General features: G+C 42.1%; 2 protein-coding genes and 2 long non-coding RNA genes across 4 annotated transcripts; 3 read left to right on the plus strand and 1 right to left on the minus strand.

Annotated features, from left to right (window-relative positions):
• The first annotated feature begins 27 nt into the window (after positions 1-27).
• Positions 28-4,730, plus strand: psme3 (proteasome activator subunit 3). The gene is made up of 10 exons (XM_076151586.1): positions 28-179; positions 1,016-1,048; positions 1,152-1,214; positions 1,293-1,397; positions 1,491-1,539; positions 2,638-2,756; positions 3,094-3,230; positions 3,360-3,414; positions 3,856-3,942; positions 4,044-4,730. Exons 1-10 carry the CDS (start codon positions 138-140, stop codon positions 4,122-4,124), a joined length of 771 nt encoding a protein of 256 aa, XP_076007701.1. The 5' UTR covers positions 28-137; the 3' UTR covers positions 4,125-4,730.
• A 2,633-nt stretch (positions 4,731-7,363) lies between these two features.
• Positions 7,364-9,618, plus strand: g6pc1a.2 (glucose-6-phosphatase catalytic subunit 1a, tandem duplicate 2). The gene is made up of 5 exons (XM_076152022.1): positions 7,364-7,678; positions 7,794-7,903; positions 8,019-8,139; positions 8,502-8,617; positions 8,717-9,618. The coding sequence occupies exons 1-5, from the start codon at positions 7,446-7,448 to the stop codon at positions 9,217-9,219; spliced, it is 1,083 nt and encodes a 360-aa protein (XP_076008137.1). The 5' UTR covers positions 7,364-7,445; the 3' UTR covers positions 9,220-9,618.
• A 3,951-nt stretch (positions 9,619-13,569) lies between these two features.
• LOC143002307 (uncharacterized) lies at positions 13,570-19,319 on the plus strand. The gene is made up of 3 exons (XR_012963779.1): positions 13,570-13,811; positions 14,889-14,972; positions 19,179-19,319. It is a non-coding gene; the product is annotated as an uncharacterized LOC143002307 (long non-coding RNA).
• LOC143002306 (uncharacterized) lies at positions 19,277-21,212 on the minus strand. Its single transcript, XR_012963778.1, has 2 exons — positions 20,096-21,212; positions 19,277-19,315 (listed from the first exon to the last, which is right to left on the minus strand). It is a non-coding gene; the product is annotated as an uncharacterized LOC143002306 (long non-coding RNA).
• Between the last annotated feature and the right edge of the window lie 718 nt (positions 21,213-21,930).

Raw genomic sequence — 21,930 nt, forward strand, 5'->3', positions numbered from 1 at the left:
TGTTGACGTTGTCGCACTTTAGAATCGTCATCACTAAGCTCACAAGTGTGGCTGACAGAACTGGAAAGCCACACGTTTTAACCAGTGAAATTAATGCTGTTGGAACAAATCGTTCTTGGCCTGTTTGAACACATAAAATGTCTTCACTCCTCAAAGTGGACAATGAAATTAAAACCAAGGTAAGGATTTACTTTTGGGAAGCCGGTTGAGGTTATAACGACATTGTTTAGGATGTTAGCCGCATTTTGTAGCATGCTGTGAGGGCCGGGCTAAACGAAGCTAACGGTGGCTAAGCACCTTGTTTCCCGCCTGTCGAAGTCCATCTTTCGGCCCTTTCAACACTCTAAATGTGCCGACGCGCTGACGTCAGATAAGAATCTAATATAAGAACGTCGAAATGCATCTTACAAACACTTGTGACAGCTTTTTGCACACACCGCATGCACGTCAAGGCCTTCGCTAGCAAGGTAGCAACCCTGAACGCTTCTGTCACTGAACCGGCGTTTCAGATGAACTAGTTTGTCGCCGGCTGCTTGAAATGACAGCAGTGTTCTATTGGTTAAACATTTTTTCATTTACTGTAGCACTTAATATTTTTAATAAAAAAATAAAATAGATAAAGTATATGATTCATTAAAGTTTTCCCTAAACTGTCAAGACCATTAACGCAGCGGGCTTATGTACAAATTATATGCCTGGTTAATATTAATGTGTGGTGGTGTTCCGTATATATATGTTAAATGAAAATTACGTAAGCAGAAAGACATGATTTCCCCTGTGACTACTGTTTATTGTCCTTAATCATGTAAACAAACCATCAGTATGTCTTTACCCCTGATGCCTAAGATCAATACATCAAAATGATATGTGTTAAGATAGTTAATACAATAGGACACGATAAGAAATTCACAGGGACGCAAACTGAGATGTTTTAAATTATCAAATCCACCTTAAATGGAACATAGTATAGTCCACAGCTGCTGCCGGCCTTTCTGATGCTTTGATTGTGTTGCAGGTTGATGCTTTCAGGGAACGTATCACCGCAGAAGTGAGTATCATACACATGGATTCATAACTCTGTAAAGGAAGCAGAGAATTCAAGTCTGCCTAGGTTTCAGTCCTCAACTCAATGTTTGTGTGTTTGTCCCCAGGCAGAGCACTTAGTTGCGAGTTTTTTCCCAAAGAAGTTATTGGAACTCGATCACTTCCTAAAGGTCAGTGGCGTATCAATTCAGTTACCTTGAATGTGCACTCTTGCTGCAGATCTGTAGAGAATGAGTTTTGCATTTCAGGAGCCCATCTTGAACATCACTGAACTGAAGGAGATCCACTCGGAGATCAACCTGACGGTGCCGGACCCCATCTTGCTCTCAAACCTACACGATGGACTGGACGCAGTGAGGCTTTGATCATTAGATCCTTGTGGTTTTTTCCGTCGATGCGGTGCAAAATATTGAATCTAGTCTAACCCGTTGTCGTCTGCTTCACAGCAAAATGCCAAAAAGAGAAAGCTTGAGGACGGAGGTGGAGAGGATAAGGGTGAGTAAGAGTCAAATGTTAACTCACTAGAGAGACTCCTGAAATGTGTGGAAATGATTCAAAGCGAGAGGCCTTCTTCTCCGACTTAGAAGGTTGGGAATTCAGGGGAGGGTCCATCAGTGTGAGTGTATACTAGGTCAAATGAGGTGGTGAGTGGCAGACGAGAAACAGGTCGGCCCAGTTAGAAATGGCTACCAAGTCTTTGCTTTGTGTACCTAGAAATTTAAATGTTTGTTTTATGTGTCACAGGGCTTTCCCCAGCTTTTTTTAAAGGTCTTGGTTGCTGTCGTTCCTGTGGGGATGGGGGGATTACTCATACTACTACTCATATTACTATTACTACTACTATAACTATACTGCTGCTATAAGGCGAGTGGTTTGTTTGTTTTGTCTGGAGTTGCAATGTGCACCATTCCTGCAAACTTGCCCAAACACTTGGCTTATGGTTCCAGCGTTTGCATTGGGTGCTTTTCATTTCATTTACATAAATTCAGTTATTGAGTTTTGTTTCACTATAATAAAAGCGTTGTGTGTTGGATTTGTCTCTTCCTGCTCTTGTTGCTGCTGTAAAGCCTTTTTATTAAGACGTTTGCATACTTAGAAACCAGCTGACGGGCCTCTGAAAGAGGGCGTGTCTTCCGGGGCATCATTCTTACTTAGACTTCAATGACGTCCGAGCGCGGTGCGGAGACAAACCAGCCGCCCGGAAACCACGTATGCACGGGAAGGGGGGGCTCAGTACTGTGAGGGGATCGAGATGGAGATCTGACGCCACGGACTCTCTTGGTACCTGTGACATTAGAGACGTCTATGGCTTCAATCTCTTATTATGGGAGTCCCCAAATGCCATTTTAGTTTTGTTTCTATTTTCCTGTCGTTTTTGCTTGGGCTCTACAAAGAAAAATGCATTAAAACATTCATTGTTTCTTCTGTCGTTTGGTCTGGGCACCTCGCAGAAACACATAATGTTAATATATATGAAGGTTAAAATATTCAGGTAAAGCCCACGGACAAGAATGCTGTTTAGAACAGGACTCCATATGTTGCCAGGTAATTTTTGGTAGTTGTTTAAAAATGAATCCTTTACTTTTCACCCAGTGACAGGCACGAAGGTCTTCGTCATGCCGGGAGGGATGATGAGGAGCAATGGAAACCTTGTCGATCTCATTGAAAAGGTCAAACCAGAGATCCGGACACTCATAGAGAAATGTAACACAGTAAGTAATGTCACCATGACACCGGTCACACAACGACATAATCAGCCCAAACTGGATACTGAAGTTAATATCAAAATGATCATGCATGGTTTTGTGCAATACTTAAAATCCAGCTGCACTCCCCCGGAATTCCACTAGGGGGCACTCATAATCCATTTGTTGATTTAAACAAAACATCTCGAAGAGTCCTTCATTAAATGTGACAATACCAGTCAAACAGGTTAAGTATGCCAGTTAAAATTATTTAGTGGTTGTTTTTGAGGAGATAATTAAAAAATATATTTAATATATGTGTTGTCTTCCTTTTTCATTAGCAGCTTTTGTTTCCTTTCTGCAGGTAAAAATGTGGGTGCAGCTTTTGATCCCCAGGATAGAGGACGGAAACAACTTTGGCGTGTCCATCCAGGAGGAGACGGTAGCTGAACTCAGAACAGTTGAAGGGGAGGCGGCGTCTTACCTCGATCAGATATCAAGGTTTCTATTTCATCCATTTTTCTGCTTCTTGGAAATGTACAAGATTGCTCCAGTTTAAGTTGGCCATCAGCCAGCCAAGTTACTCAGTAAATCAGTCCTGGTGAACATTCCATCTCTCTCTGCTTCCAGATACTACATCACAAGGGCGAAGCTGGTTTCTAAAATAGCTAAATATCCTCATGTGGTAAGTTAATATCTAAGAATCTAAATCCAGAGAAATGGGAGGTAATCATTTGGTGTCATACATCTACACACAATCTTAAGTTATTTAAAGTTAAGTCCACGTTTTGTTTTGTTACAGCCTTATTCCAAAATGGAATAAATTATTTTTTTCCCTCAAAAGTCTACACACAACACCCCATTATGATGACATGAAAAAAGGTTTTTTAGAATTGTTTGCAAATGTATTAAAAATAAAAAACTAAGAAATCGCATGAACATAAGTATTCACAGCCTTTGCTCAATACTTTGTTGATGCACCATGGTGTGTAGACTTTTGAGGAAAAAAATGAATCTAATCCCTTTTGGAATAAGGCTGTAACATAACAAAATGTGGAAAAAGTGAAGCGCTGTGAATACTTTCCGGATGCACTGTATATGTGAAATAATTTGTCATTTCTTTTAGGAGGATTACCGGCGCACGGTAACTGAGATTGACGAGAAGGAATACATCAGTCTGAAGATCATAGTTTCTGAGCTCAGAAATCAATACGTATGTCTTTGTCTTACTTCCCATTTCTACATTTTGACTCAGTTTGCCGCTTGATCACGCTGACAAATCGTTAAATTCCCCCCCCCCCCCCCCCCCCGTAGGTAACGTTACACGACATGATCCTGAAGAACATCGAGAAGATCAAGAGGCCTCGAAGCAGTAACACTGACGCCTTGTACTGATGCTCGCCGGAGGACTCTCGTCCCAACGCCCCGCCCGTCTCCCTGTCTCCTCGTTTTCCTGCCATGCTGTCGAGTTAGCCTGGACCCAGTTCAGAGGAGTACTGCTAGACATTCACCCACTTCAATACAATCAAATCCAGCTCCATACAAACCCATAGGTGGATACGATGCACACCATCGGTTTTCTTTTGTTTTAAATGTAAAATATTTTCCTTGTTTTAAACCCTAGAACGACATAACTGCTCTCTCAGTAAATAGAGAGAGTTCATAGACAAAAAAGAAACTGTATTTTTTAATTTTGATTAAACGTTTTGTTCTCGGGTCCCTGTCGAAATGGCGTCTTTTGTACATTCAGTTCAGATCGGTTTGAGTCATTTTCCCCTGACCTTTTCTTTAGGATTGGTGTGCCCTTTCAGCAGGTTTGTCCTTTAGAAGCAACGCAACATGAAATCTTACTCTGTTTCAAGTTTTTCATAGAAACAATGATGAATAATCTATATCTAGGTCCGGACGCCTATCAATTCCCGGAAAATTCTCAAATCACCAAAATGTCTCTTGTGTTAAAAGGGATTGATGCTATTGAATAAAATGTGTTTTGATAATAGATATATTGATTTTCCTTTTTTCTGCATCTTTATAGTTTTGCTTTGGATATGTGAACCAATATCTCCTGACTTGGACTAGAGCTGCACAGCTGTTTACCCTGAACTCTAGATGGCAGTCTTGGTGTGTATTTACCTTTGATATAGTAAGTGTAATAGATACTATAAAGCAGTGGTTCTCAAACTTTTTATTTGCACCCCCCTTTTATAGATCATAAGTTTTTATGGCGCGATAGAAACACTTGCCGGTGAAAATCACGGACCACACATTTTTGCTTTTAGATTATTTCCGGCCACCGGTGTGTCAGGAGCCCCCTGTAACCCCTCTCTTAAACCGGTGCCTGGTTTAATATCGTTAATGGTGCCTGACACGGTGGTTTCGGACGGCGGCACCGGTGGCCGGAAATAATCTAAAAGCAAAAACGTGTTATCCGTGACGTTCCTGCCGCCCGCGCGCTCAAAACCTGTGCCGGGTTTAATATCGTTCCCCCCTGTAACACCCCCCCCCCTACACACACACTCTGGAGTCGGCATCGGCCGGGAACGTCCCAGTGCTGGTGAAAGTCACGGACGGTAGGACCCTGAGACAATATAAAACAATACGGGACTGCTGATCGGTCTGACGGGGGCGCTCTGGACGCTCATTCTCCTGCAGCGAAACGTATCGCCTCATTCATTTTCTTGGAACAGTCCTTATTCATATCGCTCCTTTTCCTGTCCCACGCCCCCCCCCCCCCCCCCGAGTAGCTCTGCAACCCCCTAGGGGTCGTGCCTCCCACTTTGAGAACCACTGCTTTAGGGTTACTTTAGGGTTACTAATCCAGATGGCATAGAATACCATAAAACAGTTGTGTCTGTGTCTGATGCGTTTCGATAGCAAAAGCTGCTCAACTCTGCTGATCTATGCACTGTTCAACTGAAGTTCTTTTGAACAATGTGCGACTTTACACCCTGAAGGGACACACGTGTTATCTGCATGCCATTCTGCCCCTTGACCCTCCATGACTATTTGGAAGCTCATGGCTGTGCTGAGAGACAGCGTTACTACACCGCTGCTGCTGAGTGGAGTGAGCATGCTTGAGTTAATATTTGATGGTTGTTCCTGACAGAGAATTAATCAGTATCATTGTGAGGAATTCTGAGAAAAACACCGGGACAACGTGGTTTCAAAATAAGCAGTAGAGTATGAAGGGACGAGCCCTAAAAGTGAAGGAATTTAAGCATTCCTTGACTCTAAATCTCACGGGTCCAGAATCAACACTTCTTGGAACCTAATTTCCCCCAAAAATCTGTCTGAAGCCTTGATATATAAGTATAATGCTTTTCTTGTGTGGACCACAAATCACTGCACATCCCAATGTCAGAATTTGACATATATATCATTTATTGTTCTGTTAATTAACTTAATGCCAACGTATTTTGACCCCGTGCACCACTTGCATGTAGTCACCAAACAGAGCAGCACCTTGTGTGACCTGGATGGCTGCTGCACGTTTGCTTGTTCAGCTATCTGTTCCAGGAGGGCACAGGGACCCTGCTGGCCTTTGCAGACGCTGTAAAGAAGGAAACCACAGATCCACCTGTATAGCAAAATGGGGTGGCGTTGACCTGGCGGGCTTCCTGCAACAAACGGTACTCATTAGTCTTTGTGAACTGCAGTTTGCATTTAAAGTTCATTCCACAGTGATGAGTAATGATCATAGACAGCATAATAAATTCCCTAAATGTTCCCTAAGCTCTAAAATCCCAAAAGCACTCCCAGCACTTTCAGAGACCTCTGAGAGTGTGTAACCTGTGCGGTTGATTCAAATATCAACCTGTAATTCCCTAGGTCACAAGTGTTGAGAGAGAGAGATAAGGTGACCGTGTGTCTGGTTCGTACTCAAGCCTGCAAGGGTTCTGTGTCAACTGTCCTATTTTCACAAGTAGAACACAAACAGGAACTGTGTGTACATACACCCAAGTAAAAACTGGAGCAGATTGGCCCACACGTGACGGCTGCAGAGCCCCACGGAGCCCCAAAACAAGTCCACCTGTCTGACTTATTGTTCCCACAGAGGAGTCACTTGTAACCTGTAACCATGACCTATGACCTTCCTGCTCCCCTGTGTGTTTTATCAGCTCCTGCTCGGGTCGTATCCAATCATTTAATCATTGATGAGCTTACGTAAGTCACATATAGATTGCTCCAACATTGTGGCGAGCCAAGTGAGACATTTCAAGAAATCATCAAGAAAACAACTTACATAACCTAAAGGATTTCTCAGCGGTTTGACAAATAAGAAGAAAAATAACGCTAATGTGTAATTGATGATGGATTATTGGTGAACTGATCCTCTGTGTGTGTGTAGGAGCCAATCAAGAACTAGATGATCTGTAATAATTTGGTTGACAACAATCCAACATTGGTACTGATGATCCCCCTGAAGTTGTATGTTGTAACTCGTCCAAATTCATTGAGAAAGACACCAGCTGACGTTTTGTTTCTCTCCTATCTGTTTATCTCTCTCACTGGCTCGCGTGTTCCCCTGTCAGCCACAGCGCTACACTGCCCACACTCACCTACAGCTCACTGTTTTATTACAAATGTGCAAGGTCCAAAGATCAGCGTGGCTGTCTGGTATAAAGGCCACCTACAGTGTCACATACAGTAGAGCGTCTCCCGCGGCGCAGCACTAAACTGTAGAGGTCCCCCCTTTCCCTTTGGGGCGCTGGAAAGATGCTTTACGATGTCATGGACGCCGCGCAGGATTTTGGGGTGAGCGCCACCCACTACCTGCAGACCAACTACCAGGATGCTCAGGGCCTTTTCCTCTGGGTGTCCTGGGCTGCAGACCTCAGGAACACCTTCTTCATCTTCTTCCCACTGTGGTTTCACCTGCGGCCATCGGTGGGCATCAAGCTCATCTGGGTGGCTGTGATCGGAGACTGGCTAAACTTGGTGTTCAAATGGTGAGACGGGGTAGATCCCGCAAGGATTTATGGCATCACATCAATTAATCAAGCATCTTTGACTTTAATTAGTGAGATTATAATTCATGTTGTTATTGTTATTGTCATATTTAAGGATTCTGTTCGGCGAGAGGCCTTACTGGTGGGTGCACGAGACGCCATACTACGCAAACACCGCCCGCCCTCACATTGAGCAGTACCCCATGACCTGTGAGACCGGACCAGGTAAGACGCCTCACTGTGCACGCGCAGCAGCTTTTGTGCGTTTTGAAAAATCAATGCGGTTTGTGAAGCGAGCCGACCTCTGATACTCTTACCTACGTGCTTGTCGTTCTTGCAGGTAGCCCGTCTGGCCACGCTATGGGGGCTGCAGGGGTCTACTACACCCTGGTCACCTCCATTCTGGCCATCGTGAACAGCAAGAAGAAGCATGGAGTCAAGAAATCCACCAAGAAGGGCTGGTAAGTCACAAACCTGAACCAAAGTGATCGACCTGAAGTTTTGTTTTCTTGTCCTCTTCAGCTTTGGCGTTGTTTGCTATGTTCGTCTCCCCAGAGCCTTATCACTTGAGACACCCTATCTGTCCCATGCTGCTGTGGTTGATCATTCACTTCTGTTTGAACAGGGGGGAGGAGAAGCAGTTAGATATAAGTTGTTTTGACGTATACACAGCTGAAATTGTATTTTTAAGCAAGAATAACTGTGCTAAGTATTATATGGCTGTTAAAGGTGTGCTGACCTGTTCTGACCCCCGAGCATCTACACACTCTTACACACTTTAAGTCACAGGCTGAACTCATGTCTGGGCTCTTTGAATGTGCAGGTATATGAAGGCCGTTCTGTGGACGCTGTTCTGGGGAGTCCAGGTATGTGTGTGTTTCTCCAGGGTCTTCATTGCCGCCCACTTTCCCCACCAGGTCATCGCTGGTGTTATCACAGGTCAGTGCGGAAGTGTCTTTGACTGATTAGATGTCCCGTTTGCCATAGACCACGTAACGTAACTTACCCTTAACGTGCCTTCCAATGTGTTTGTTTCAGGCATGATCGTGGCCGAGGCGTTCAACAGAACCCAGTGGATCTACAGCGCCAGCATGAAGAATTACTTGTACATTACACTCTTCCTGACCTCCTTCGCTGTCGGCTTCTACCTTCTGCTTAAAGTTGTGGGCGTGGACCTGCTGTGGACCCTGGAGAAAGCCCAGAGATGGTGCGTGAGGGCGGATTGGGTCCACCTGGACAGCACCCCCTTCGCCAGCCTCTTGCGTAACATGGGCACCCTGTTTGGCCTGGGGCTGGGCCTGCATTCTCCCCTTTACACCGAGACCAAGAAGAGCAGCAGCACTGTGGTTAAAACCCTGTACGTCATCAGCTCTCTGTTCCTGCTCCACCTCTTTGACTCGGTCAAGCCCCCCACTCACACTGCAGCCCTGTTTTACCTGCTGTCCTTCTGTAAGAGCGCCGCTGTGCCCCTGGCCACCGTCAGCATCATCCCATACTGTGTCAACAGGGCTCTGAGCATACAGAACAAAAAGAGTGTGTGAGTAACGGGAGCGTGCAGTGGTCTCCTCCACATTACAGAACTTTTACTCTACTGGTGCTTTTTTTTTTCTTCAAACAAATGAACAACTCATCGGAAAACCCCTGAGAGATGATACATGACTCGCCTTTCATTTGGACACTGAACTCACAACTGTGAATACTGTGTGACACAAAGCACAATCCAGTTGAACCAGTGGCACTTATTCACCACATGCTGAACTTAGCAAAGTGATGAAGATGAAAACAGGGCAGAGCAAAAAGAACGTTTGCTTGGAGTTGCTTTGTAATAGCTCATGACTTTGATTTCAGCTGAATATTATTGTATTTTTAAATGTTATTTTCTCCTACGAACGTATTTTTGGAACTATTTTTTAATAAAAAAATGTGCAAAATGTATTGGATACCTGTTGTCCCAATCAGTTTCATTATATTATTTCTAGTTTTCAAAGGCAAAATGATTTTTGGATTGCATCCAGACATCACACTTAATCAATTGCATAAATCTAAATGAAATAAATGAATGAAATTTAATTTAATTAAAAAAACAATTGTGTTATGTATTTAAATTACTATATGTTATTATAGAGCTTTAAAGCACACACAGACATCATCCACAACTACAGTCAAATTAAACTAAAATCCAGATTTTGTCCCCAATTACACAAGCACACACACACACACACACACACACACACACACTGTGGCTGTTGTATAAGTTCATCAGATAAGATAAAGGTACCATTTTTGCACAGCAGCCAGTGTGATAGATATACTGTATATGTAATCATTTACTCGCTGCCATAGCTGTGGCCTTCAGCCTGTTCAGTGCAGTGATGACACAGATCCATACGTCACGCAGCGTTTGGGTCATGATCCCGTGTCGTAATGTTTCCTGTTTTATTTGTTTTATATATTAATATTTTTTGTTGAAACTTCCATGTGTTCAAAGTGTATTTATACTCCCTGTATTTCCTGTTGTATCTTATGACAATATGGATTCCTTGTTTATTCCTTGTGCTGTTTACATTAGACCTGAAGTTCTGGAAAGCATTTGTCATCATTAATACTTTTGCCCTGCTTTTTCAGGATTATCTAGAATTCTGGGCTTGCCCTGTTTTGGGGATCCCCCCCCCCCCCCCTTTGATCTTCCACTTAGTAAATCCATCACAGTCTGTGTGCGTCACTCTCTGCGTATAAGGGCAACTGTGCAATCTACATGATCAATATCCATGTTTGTGTTTTTGCAGAAAAGAACATGAACATTCTGGTGAAATCAAAGTGACAAAAAAAAACTTCTGCAGCACTGTTGGTGAGATGTGATGATGTGATTTCACATTGGTATCAACACACACAGTGTCAATAGCCGTGTTTCTCAAAAACAGACTCCACTACTCAGAACTTTTGCCATGACAGCTTCTGCCCCAAAACTGGATTGACCCAAATTTCACTGCCTCATTTTTTTTAACTGTTTTGTTAATGGTTAAGCTTTTATTCCCTCCATGACATGACCTCGCTGCTACAGAAATGCAGTCACAATTATTTCAGCGGATCCTTTGCGGTTCACAACTAAACAAATCTCTGTGTGATTGGCTTTGATCACAAAAAGGTACAAATATAAAAGCATAAGCAGTTGATTAAGGAGAGTTATCAACCTCTCTGGCAGATCAAAATAAGCCCAATTTAAATCAAAAACTATTCATCAGACTTTTCATTAAGAAGTCAACATCAACATAATGGTTCATTTTTATCAATACGTACACACTTATTTACCATTGTTCTGGAATACAGGTGCTTTTAATGACGTCATTTGTGTACCTTTTTTAATCGTGGTTGATGTATGGGCGACCCCAGTTTTGTTAATCTAATGTGGGTAACATCAGGGCGTTTTAAGTATCAATTGTTATACGCAATAAAATCACTAGAGGGCAGTAATGTGTCAGATGCCGCACGTCAGTGTAGAAGAAGAGAAGGCTGCACATGGCCGGTAAACGGGAGCAAAAACACCAAACCTCGAACAAAATGAACAAAACAACACATTTGGCGCCACAAACTATAAACCAGGTAAGAGTTGTTGCAGAGTTTGTGTTAAGTAATTGTTCATAGCCATGACATGACCTGAACCTCTTCAACCAGCTGAGTGTCCTCCAATAATGCCAGGGAGACAACGCACCAGAAACTCCACATACATTGATTTAATCTTTACAATATATTGGCATTTTGTGATTTGAAACTACACTACATGTTTGATGTCTGTTTATTGAATTGAGTTCATGTTGGTTCAAAGTATATGCCAGCACTCGCCAGTAAGGGGCGCTGTCGCCATTTAAAACCAAGAAAGCAGCCGGGAAAACAGGCGAATGAGAGAAACGTTATGTTATTGCTCTTGGCCCGTTTATTCTCTGTTATCAGGTCGGTGTTGTGCTTATAAGTACAGATATGTACATATTCACGTAGCTTGGTGCTAATATGGCTAGCAGTGTGCGTAATATGTGCGTGTGTGTTGTATTAAATGTTGAAACAACAGATTTCTGGACGTTGTGTTTGCATTTATCAAGCACTGTGAACTAACATTCACTGTGTGAAGTTACTTCGAGTCAATTCATCACTCGATTCCGAGTCAAGTCTAAGAAGTCCAAACCCCTGGGAATACTTCAGATTTAGGTTTGTGTGTGTGTGTTGGGCACAGAAGTTATCAATCAACCATCATCCACACCAGCTGCTTGGCAACGTGGTGAGGAGAGCAGCAGAGAACATGGGAGAGTTGTCCTCCAACGATCGATTTTTAAATGTAGTGGTCTTTGCAGTAAATGTAAGTATTGCCTTTGTATTATGATGACGTCATCTTATCTCATTGACCCTCTATTCAGATTTGAATGATGTTGAAGATGTGTGGATAAGAAATAATTAATAAATTAATATTCTAAATATTGATTCTTTAATACATATTTATTATTATATGAATTTAAACCTTGTCTTACTGACTCATTCTTATTTGACGTGTCAAATAAGGACGCAGCTTAACCCTCCTATTGTGGATGTTTGATGTGTGTGGTCAAGAACTAGTTATTTAATAACCACTTTGGGAACCAATGGTTATTAAATGTCCCCTAGGAGGGGCACAGAGGTATTGTAGGCGCAACAAAAGAGAACATGTGTTTAAAGCAGAAATGCTGTTGCACAGTAAAAGTTACACAGTATTACACCATTACACTTTCATTAATGCCACTGTAAAAGTGATTTATTTTGTTTTGTTAAATAATATGTTGCGGTTTTATGAATTGCAATGTTGAATTCCAGTGGAGTTTGGAAGCCAAAGATCTTGTGACGGCTCTGGGCAGACAGTCATGTACACACGTACACAAAGAGTTCACTGGGCCACTTGCTACTTGGATGGAATAGGAGCTTACTGGGTGTTAAGCCAGCCAGCCCACAGTTTATGTGTTAGTATTACATAATTTAATATTCCCCTCTCCCATTGTACCAAGTTTGTGTCGTGAAACTACTCCTGGCTCAGTTCGCACTTGGCTCATAGTGTTGTGTTGTCTTTTATTGGGGTTTTGGTTCCCCCTTGTGGCCATTCTGTAAACCGCAAACAACAGACAATAAATGATGTGCTGTCAATTTTAAGACAGATAATTTTTCAGATTTTAAACATCTGCGTCTTTTAGTTTGAACCTTAAAATGCCACGCTCACATGCTGATGTACCGCCTGTACACAGTGTTTTCACTGACTGTGAATTTCTTTGGGGGGGGCAGAACCTTGCGGAGAAGAGCGCAGCGGTGGAAGGAGGGAAGAAAAGCATTTTTGAGGTTTTATTAATTTATTTCCATCCATGTTTACATTTTGTCTGCATTATGCTCTGAAACATGACACCGACTGCACTGTATGATGTCTGCGGGGAGAATGTCTTCGGTTCTAAACGTTTTACATGGACAAAGAGTATGACATGGTTAAATGTTTCATAGAAAAACATTGAAAACGTAGTTCAAAATGAAAAAAGAGGTATTCAGTTAAGACCATTTTTAATAAACGCTATATTTAAAGTCTTGCTTTTCACTTTTGCAATCCTATGAATGTAACTTTTCATTGAATTGTATAAGTCAACACAGCTTTTAATGCTGTTGTGTACATTTAAAAAAAAATAACGATTTCACTTATGTTGTACACAAAATGCTGAAGGAGTGTATCTTTGTTTGAATGAATTAAACATTTTGCCACAATGTTCATTGTTGAACGTTTCATCTCTTGCCTGCTTTCCCCCGGGTAGCCACTGGGTGGCACTAATTGACTTAAAAATCATCTAACAACAGCAAAGAACACAACAACAGAGATAAAGACATCAACTGGTGAGTGTATCATCACAGTTGTGAGTGTCTCTTATATGCGAACAAGATCATCTCAATGACCTTCTTCCCTGCACCTCCACAAACATTGATGTACACTACGTGTTTTACTTTTAGGAACCATGTTTCAGCCTGTTTATTAAATTGAGTGCGTGTTGGTTCATAGACGATTCCTAATATCACCGGTGGGGGCGCTGTCGCCATTTGAGGCCAGGAGAGCAGCAGGTGAAATAAGCGAAGGAGAGAAACGGTATGTTATTGTTGTCGTCTCGTTATTTCTCTGTTATCAGGTTGGTATTGTGCTTAAAAGTACAGGTATGTGCTCACAACATGCAGCGCCATGTTCACTACATGGTGCCACTGCATTTGAGTCAGAAGAACGAGTTATAAAGTTTCTTTGCGTGTTTAAAGTTCTAATAAACTCTCCCACTCAAGTAGCTCGGTGCTAATGTTGGCTAGCAGTGTACATAATGTGTGCGTGTGTGTTGTAAACTGTTTAAAGGGGAGGCAGTAGCTCAGTGGGTAGAGTTGCCGCTTGGGAACCGGAGGGTCGCCAGTTCAAGTCCCTGCCAAGGTGGCACCGAAACCCTCAATTGCTCCCCCCTCTGCGTAGGGTGGTAAATGTAATGTAAATCGCATTGGATTAATGCGTCTGCCAAATGATCGTAATGTAAATGTAATGTTACACCAACAGATTTCTGAACATTGTGTTTGCATTTATCAAACATTGTGTGAAGTCTTTTCAGGTCAATTCATCGCTGGATTCCAAGTCGAATCTAAGAAGTCCAAACCACTAGAATAGTTCAGATTTAGGTCCGTGTGTGCTTCTGGCACAGAATTTATCGACCCTCTATTCAGATTTCATTGACGTTGAATGATGTTTGGATAAGAAATAATTATAATTAATAATAATAATCAATATTGTAAATATTGATTCTTTAATGTATATATAGTTATTATTATATCGATTTTAACCACTCAACTTTGAAGTTGGATATGTATATGTCTCCCTCTTGTGGTTAAAATAGAATACTGCATTCTCTTCAGCTCTTCAGAAAACAAAGAGAAACAAGTTGCTGATCCCAAGTTGAGGATGTGTTTATTCGGAAACTTAAATGTAAACAATTTGCACACCACACTCGCCTCCCTCTCCTCTTCTTGAACATGCTTCAGAAAGGAGGCTCTGTAGCAGAAAGACTTGCCGCACACTTTGCAGCAGAATAGATCCCTGCAGTTCTTGTTCTTTAGGCTCCTTTGTTGGTTCCTGGAGTCTTTTAAGAACCATATTTCAGCCTGTGTATTGAATTGAGTTCGTGTTGGTTCAAAGGCGATTCCTGGTTTCACCGGTTGGGGCGCTGTCGCCATTTGAGACCAGGAGAGCAGCAGGTGAAATAAGCGAAGGAGTGAAACGGTATGTTATTGTTGTCGTCTCGTTATTTCTCTGTTATCAGGTCCGCATTGTGCTTATAAGTACAGATATGTGCTCACAACATGCAGCGCCATGTTTACTACATGATGCCACTGCATTTGAGTCAGAAGAACAGTTAAAAAGTCTGTTTGCGTGTTTAAAGTTCTAATGAACTCTCCCCACTTAGGTAGCTCGGTGCTAATGTTGGCTAGCAGTGTACGTAATGTGTGCGTGTGTGTGTGTTGTATTAACTGTTTCACCAACAGGTTTCTGGACGTTGTGTTTGCATTTATCAAACATTGTGTGAAGTCTTTTCAGGTCAACTCATCACTCGATTCCAAGTCCAGTCTAAGAAGTCCAAACCACTGGGAATAGTTCAGATTTAGGCCCGTGTGTGCTTCTGGCACAGAATCTATCGACCCTCTATTCAGATTTCATTGACGTTGAATGATGTGTGGATAAGAAATAATAATTATTCTTAATAATAATAATCAATATTGTCAATCTTGATTCTTCAATGTATATATAGTTATTATGATATCGATTTTAACCACGTCAACTTTGAAGTTGGATGTGTATATGTCGCCCTCTTGTGGTTAAAATAGAATACTGCACTCAGCAGCTCTTCAGAAAACAGATAAAGAGAAACAAGTTGCTGATCACAAGTTGAGGATGTGTTTATTCGGAAACTTTGATGTGATAATTTGTATTTATTCTGACTTGAGTAGCTGGACTGTAGTAGTGCACAGCAAGCCCTTGTAGCCAGTAGACTCCACAGAGTCTGTCCAGTCGTACCAGACGCTCATGCTTCTGATTCATGACTTTGTGAAAGTCTGGCATAACTGCTGCTTCAGGTCCTTGTAGGCAGTAGACTATTCTGAGACTCTTTAGATTCTCCGGCCTAAAACGACCAGCTGTGTGTCTACAACAGCAGGCCACCAGAGCACAGCTGAGCTGAGTTACTGGGTGTAGAACTTCAAACTCTAAGCTGAGGTCGAACCTCCTCCTTGGCTGAGTTGTGGCGCAGTGATCTTGGTTTCACTCCTGTTTATGGGAGGAGCCTAATGTAAGAGCAGTCAGGATGTCTTGGTTTTAGGTCGAATCCTGCTTTCGCCACTAGGGGGCAGTGTCTCCATGTGAGAGCAGGTAATCAGCAGGTGAAACCAGCGAACGAGAGAAGCCGTGTGGTTGTTTTGTCGCTACCAGGTCGGTGTTGTGTTTATAGTTCATATATGTGCTTGATGTGCTACAAGATGTGACTGCACTCTACAAACAACAGGCAGGAAGTCAGGTGTTTACGTTCCTGCTGAAAGGTTAGAGCCGTTTAGCCTTCGTGGCGACGCACCGGTATTGAGCCATTACGGTGTGTGTGTGCCTGTTAAATCCATGCTACGGAGGGGTACAGTAGTGTGTGTGTATGCAGTAGTGACTGTTTGTTGTGTGAATGTTTTTATACGTGTGTATGTGTGCCTGTGTAAGTGTGTCTGTGCGTGTGTGTGTGTGTGTGTATGCGTGTGCTGTTTTAAATGTTTGCTGTATTTCTCAAGCTGTGGTGTTTGGATGCTGCGTTTGAAAATTTTAGAGCTCTAGCTCTTTAACTGACCAAGATACGGGCTTTTTAAAAACAAATGATTTGGTCCATGGTTACACTGTCGCTCTGGAAAACTGGACCAAAAACGAAATTTTCCCCAAACTTACGGAAGATGATCCTCGTGTCCTGTAGAAGCTGCGTTTGAAAATAAGGTAAAGTATTTGTTATTATATATATTATATTACACTTAGACTAACTACTTTACTTTAATCTTACTGCTAATTTATTTGAAATATGTTCAATAAGTAAATATATAAATGACTTTTTGAGATGTGAACACATATCGACTTATACGCTAAGTCGATTGAATAACTAAAAATATCCTGTTTAAGTCATTTAGGAAAATGGGACCAAACTTTTTTTTTTTTTTTTTTTGTGATGTCAGCACCAAATCAACGAGACAAAAGAAAAATTGAACCTTTCCAAGGTTGGGTGGGCGGTGGCTCATTGATAAGGCACGCGTCTGGGAACCAGGCACACGCTCCGGTGCTGGTTCGCCTCCAACCTCGGTCCCTCACTCTCCAGCTGGTAGCTGGAGAGTTGCCTGTTACCCTCCGGTCCAGAGCCTGTTACCTTCCGGTCCCCGCGCCCACCTAGGCACGGAATCTACTGCATTCGGTCAGTCTGTCAGAGAGAGTGACAGACACATAGCGAGAGACTGATAGTCATAGTAGAACACGTCACGTAGATTTAGGGACACACAGTGTGTCGCTCGGGCTGCGTGGCAGGCACAGTTCTTGTGTCTGGCACCAGAACGAGTGATGCACTGTGATAGAACATATAGGAACACATAGGCACTGACACACAGACAGGCAGGCAGGGTGCGGAAGAGGAGGTGCTTTTACATAAACTCACTAAGTGTTTCACTGAGAAAGATAGATGGCAGAAAAAACGTGGGAAATTTTTTTTTTCTTTAGCTCAGAGGGTTAAGCTGATGGTTGGTGATCACAAGGTTGGGAGTTCAAGTCCCAGTTACAGGAAGGTAACTGGCTCTGGACCGGAGGGTAACAGGCAACTCTCCAGCTACCAGCTGGAGTGTGAGGGACCGAGGTTGGAGGCGAACCAGCACCGGAGCGTGTGCCTGGTTCCCAGACGCGTGCCTTATCAATGAGCCACCGCCCACCCAAGCGTAGAAGCCTCAATTTTTCTTTTGTCTCTTTGATTTGGAGCTGACATCACAAAAAAAAAAAAAAAAAAAAGTTTGGTCCCATTTTCCTAAATTACTTCACATATGACTACAAGACACAAGGATCATTTTCTGTAAGTTTGGGGCAAATTCAATTTTTGGTCCGATTTTCAAAAAACAAAACACAATGTTCATTGTTGAACGTTTCATCCCTTGCCTGCTAAATTACTTCACATATGACTTTAACAGGATATTTTTAGTTATTCAATCGACTTAGCATATATGGTAATGTCTTGTTTGGATCTCAACTACGTGTTCACATCTCAAAAAGTCATTTATATATTTACTTATTGAACATATTTCAAATAAATTAGCAGTAAGATTAAAGTAAAAATTTAGTATTTGGTCCAGTTTTCCAGAGCGACAGTGTAACCATGGACCAAATCGTTTGTTTTTAAAAAGCCCGTATCTTGGTCAGTTTAAGAGCTAGAGCTCTAAAATTTTCAAACGCAGCATCCAAATACCACAGCTTGAGAAATACAGCAAACATTTAAAACAGCACACGCATACACGCACACACATGCACGCGTACACAGGCACACATACACACATACACACACTTCTGTACCCCCCGTAGCATGGATTTAACACGCACACACCGTAATGGCTCAATACCGGTGCGTCGCCACGAAGGCTAAACGGCTCTGACCTTTCAGCAGGAACATAAACACCTGACTTCCTGCCTGTTGTTTGTAGAGTGCAGTAACATCTTGTAGCACATCAAGCACATATATGAACTGTAAACACAACACCGACCTGGTAGCGACACAACAACCACACGGCTTTCTCTCATTCGCTGGTTTCACCTGTTGATTACCTGCTCTCACATGGAGACACCGCCCCCTAGTGGCGAAAGCAGGATTCGACTTAAAACCAAGACATCCTGACTTCTCTACATTAGGCTCCTCCCATAAACAGGAGTGAAACCAAGATCACTGCGCCACAACTCAGCCAAGGAGGACGTTCGACCTCAGTTTAGAGTTTGAAGTTCTACTTTATCAAAAAATATTAGCAGTACTCTCTCTCTCTCTTTACACCAGGAAAAGGAGCCATCTTGTGGTGATTTGTGAGAATACACACGCTTGTTTCAAATTAACAAATGATTTATTCAATCACAACTTTACATTATATGCGTCGATTTTCAAAGCCAGTTTACGTGAACATTTAAATATAATAATAAACGAGAATCCAATGTGTACTCGCAACTTTATCAGCAAAAAAGTCAAAAAGTGTTTATTCACAGTATTTGAATTTATTCAATACATTGTGGTGTTCAAAAACTGACCACTGAGATGAATCTTTTGCGCCACAAAGCATAACATGTGTGGACTCAAATGTAAAAAACAAATAACAGGTAACATATATAATAATAAAAAAAATGCTTTTTTGAAAAGCATAAATAACCTTTGATGTTAACATCTGTCCCCCGCAGGGCATGCAGCGCACACCCCATGCAGCGCACACCCCAACCAGGCAGACACAAGGAGCAGAGACCTCAGCAGCGCCACACCAGCCGTCTTGCTGAAGATGAAGGAGAAGGCAGAAGGTGCTTATAAGCACAGCACCGACCTGATAACAGGGAAATAACAAGACAACAATCACATGGGGTTCTCTCGTTCGCTTGTTTCACCTGTTGATTTCCTGGTCTGAAATGGCGACAACGCGCCCTACTGGCGAAAACAGGAATCTACTTAGAAACCAATATGAACTCTGAGGCTGAAATGTGTTTTTTTTAAATATAAAACAAGTATTTTAAATCACAAAATGCCAATGCAATGCTAGTTTGTAGCTCACACACATATACACACACACACACAGTGCCCATCTCATATCTGCTTCTTGACCCATTCATCTTGCATGTATTGTAATGATTAAATCAATGTATGTGGTGGATCAGGAAGGAAAGAAGGTGCTGTGAGGCGATTTAGTTTGTCTTTCTGACCTTACTGGAGGACACTCAGTTGGAGGCATCCAGGTTCAAGAGGTTCTTGCAGGACTATTGACATGCAGTTGACACATGTGGTTGTATTGAAGGATTTAAATAACTGCAGGTGGTCTAACTGGAGATTTGAGAGATATGCCCAGGGACTATAGTTAAAGGTCAAGTTCTCCTAAAAGACACAGACTGAAAATACTTTAATGTAGTAATGTAAACCGTGGGATCATCACTTGATGTAATCATGAGATCAGCGACTACATTATACCTCTGTACTCTTACTGTTCAAAAGTCCAACCAAATGACTGCACGCCTTTCTCATGTTCAATAAATCCACACGCCCACTGTTGCAAACTCCTCAGTAAGGAAAGTCGCTATAAGCTGTCCTAAAAGTCGCCAAATGACACACTCACCTAATTTGCACAATTGTCGGGTTGGGTGTAATTGTAATGGACGCTGGAGGAGAGAAGGTGGACAGTAACTGCCGAACGAGTCTCCAAAACACCAGAAGTCTCCAATAACACCAGAAAAAGTCGCTAGATTTGTCGCTCGTCGCTTTTGTCTAAAAAAAAAGTCGCAAAGAGGATTTAGACAGCCGCCAGATTTAGCGAGGAAGTCGCTTAACTGGCAACACTGCTCAACACGTTTGTCTGTTTACAATTTCGGGACGTATGGAACGTGCACCCGTGTAAGATTCCGTCGGGAACACCGTCAGTGACTTCGGTTCCTACCTGGTCACAGCAGCTCCTCAGTTTAGCCAGTGACAAGTGACATGACAGTTTTCGTTTTAAAAGATAGTAGTACTCCTCTCTCGTAAAGTTTTAACATACGTATTTAATATACAGCGGTGTCAGGTTTTACAAACATTAGGGGTCAGTAACACTAGTTGCATATGATATTGAACAGCTTGTGTGTTATCTCATCGCTCCTGTATATCACGACACAGTTACAGCTAACCTCAGAATTGATAGATTACCATTATTTGACAGATCCTTATTTTAGAAGCTCAGTATAACTCACTGGCAAAAAAATACTGCCAATGATTGTATGTAATGTGTCAATCACGATGCCAGAATGCAGGATAGTGTAAGTGTGTGTACAGAATGCACAGCATGCACAGAAACACACATTTGTGTCAGCTAGAACATCTAAAACAAACTGTGTAATCATGGACCAAATCCTTTTTTTTTTTTAATAAAAAGACCATATCTTAGTGAATTTAAGATCTTGAGCTTGTTAATAATAATTATTTCTTATTCCCACATTTTCCACATAAATTAAATCTGAAGAGGGTCGATGATATATGATGACGTCCTTATTATGGAAAGGCAATACTTACATTTACTGCAGTGATCACTACATTAAATTAAAGATCGTTTGAGGAGAACTCTCCCATGTTTCTCTGCTGTTCCTTCCTCACCACATGGCCAAGTAGCTGGTGTGGCTGAGGGTTGATTGATAAATTCTGTCAATTCTAGTGATGAATTAACTTGAAAATGCCAACAAAACTTTGTTGTTGCTGATGTTGTGCAAGCCAACATCAAATGGGGAGAGTTTATTAGAACTTTATCTTTATAACTCTTCTTCTTACACAAATGCAGTGACATCGTGTAGTGAACATTGCGCTCTATTGTTCTATTGCACAAAACCGCAAGTGCGACCTGATAACAGAGAGACGGCGACAAGAACAAAAGTATTCTTCGTTCGCTTGTGTCACCGGCTGATTACCTGGTCTCAAATGGCGAGACAGCCCCCTACTGGCAAAAGCAGGAATCGCCAAAATGAGAAAGATTGTCTTCTCAAGTTCAACCACCAGAGGGCACACAAACGCACGTTCTTCACAGTATAGTGACAGGGGCCAAAATGAGAAAGATTGTCTTCTCAAATTCAACCACCGGAGGGCGCACAAATGCACGTTCTACACGGAATAGTGATAACAGAGCCAAAATGAAAAAGCTTGTCTTCTCAAGTTCAACCACCGGAGGGCGCACAAACGCACGTTATCCCCACTATAGTGACAAGGGCCAAAATGAAGGCCATAGGGCGCCCAATGGAGGCCTACCGTTGCGTTCTTTGCTGTTTGACTCGACAGGATGTGTTTGTGACACAAAATGATGACACAGAATGATGACGCGGCATCACAAAGCTTCAGTTTAAACACAATTTATTTCATGTTTAAATAATTACTTGGATCATCCAGTGTAGGCTATGTTGTTTCATCATACATGTTGGTACCAGATCTACCATC

This window comes from Genypterus blacodes, unplaced genomic scaffold, assembly GCF_046128005.1.
Source record: "Genypterus blacodes isolate CSIRO-AG114 ecotype Tasmania unplaced genomic scaffold, CSIRO-AGI_Gbla_v1 ptg000055l_1, whole genome shotgun sequence".
Classification (NCBI taxonomy): domain Eukaryota; kingdom Metazoa; phylum Chordata; class Actinopteri; order Ophidiiformes; family Ophidiidae; genus Genypterus; species Genypterus blacodes.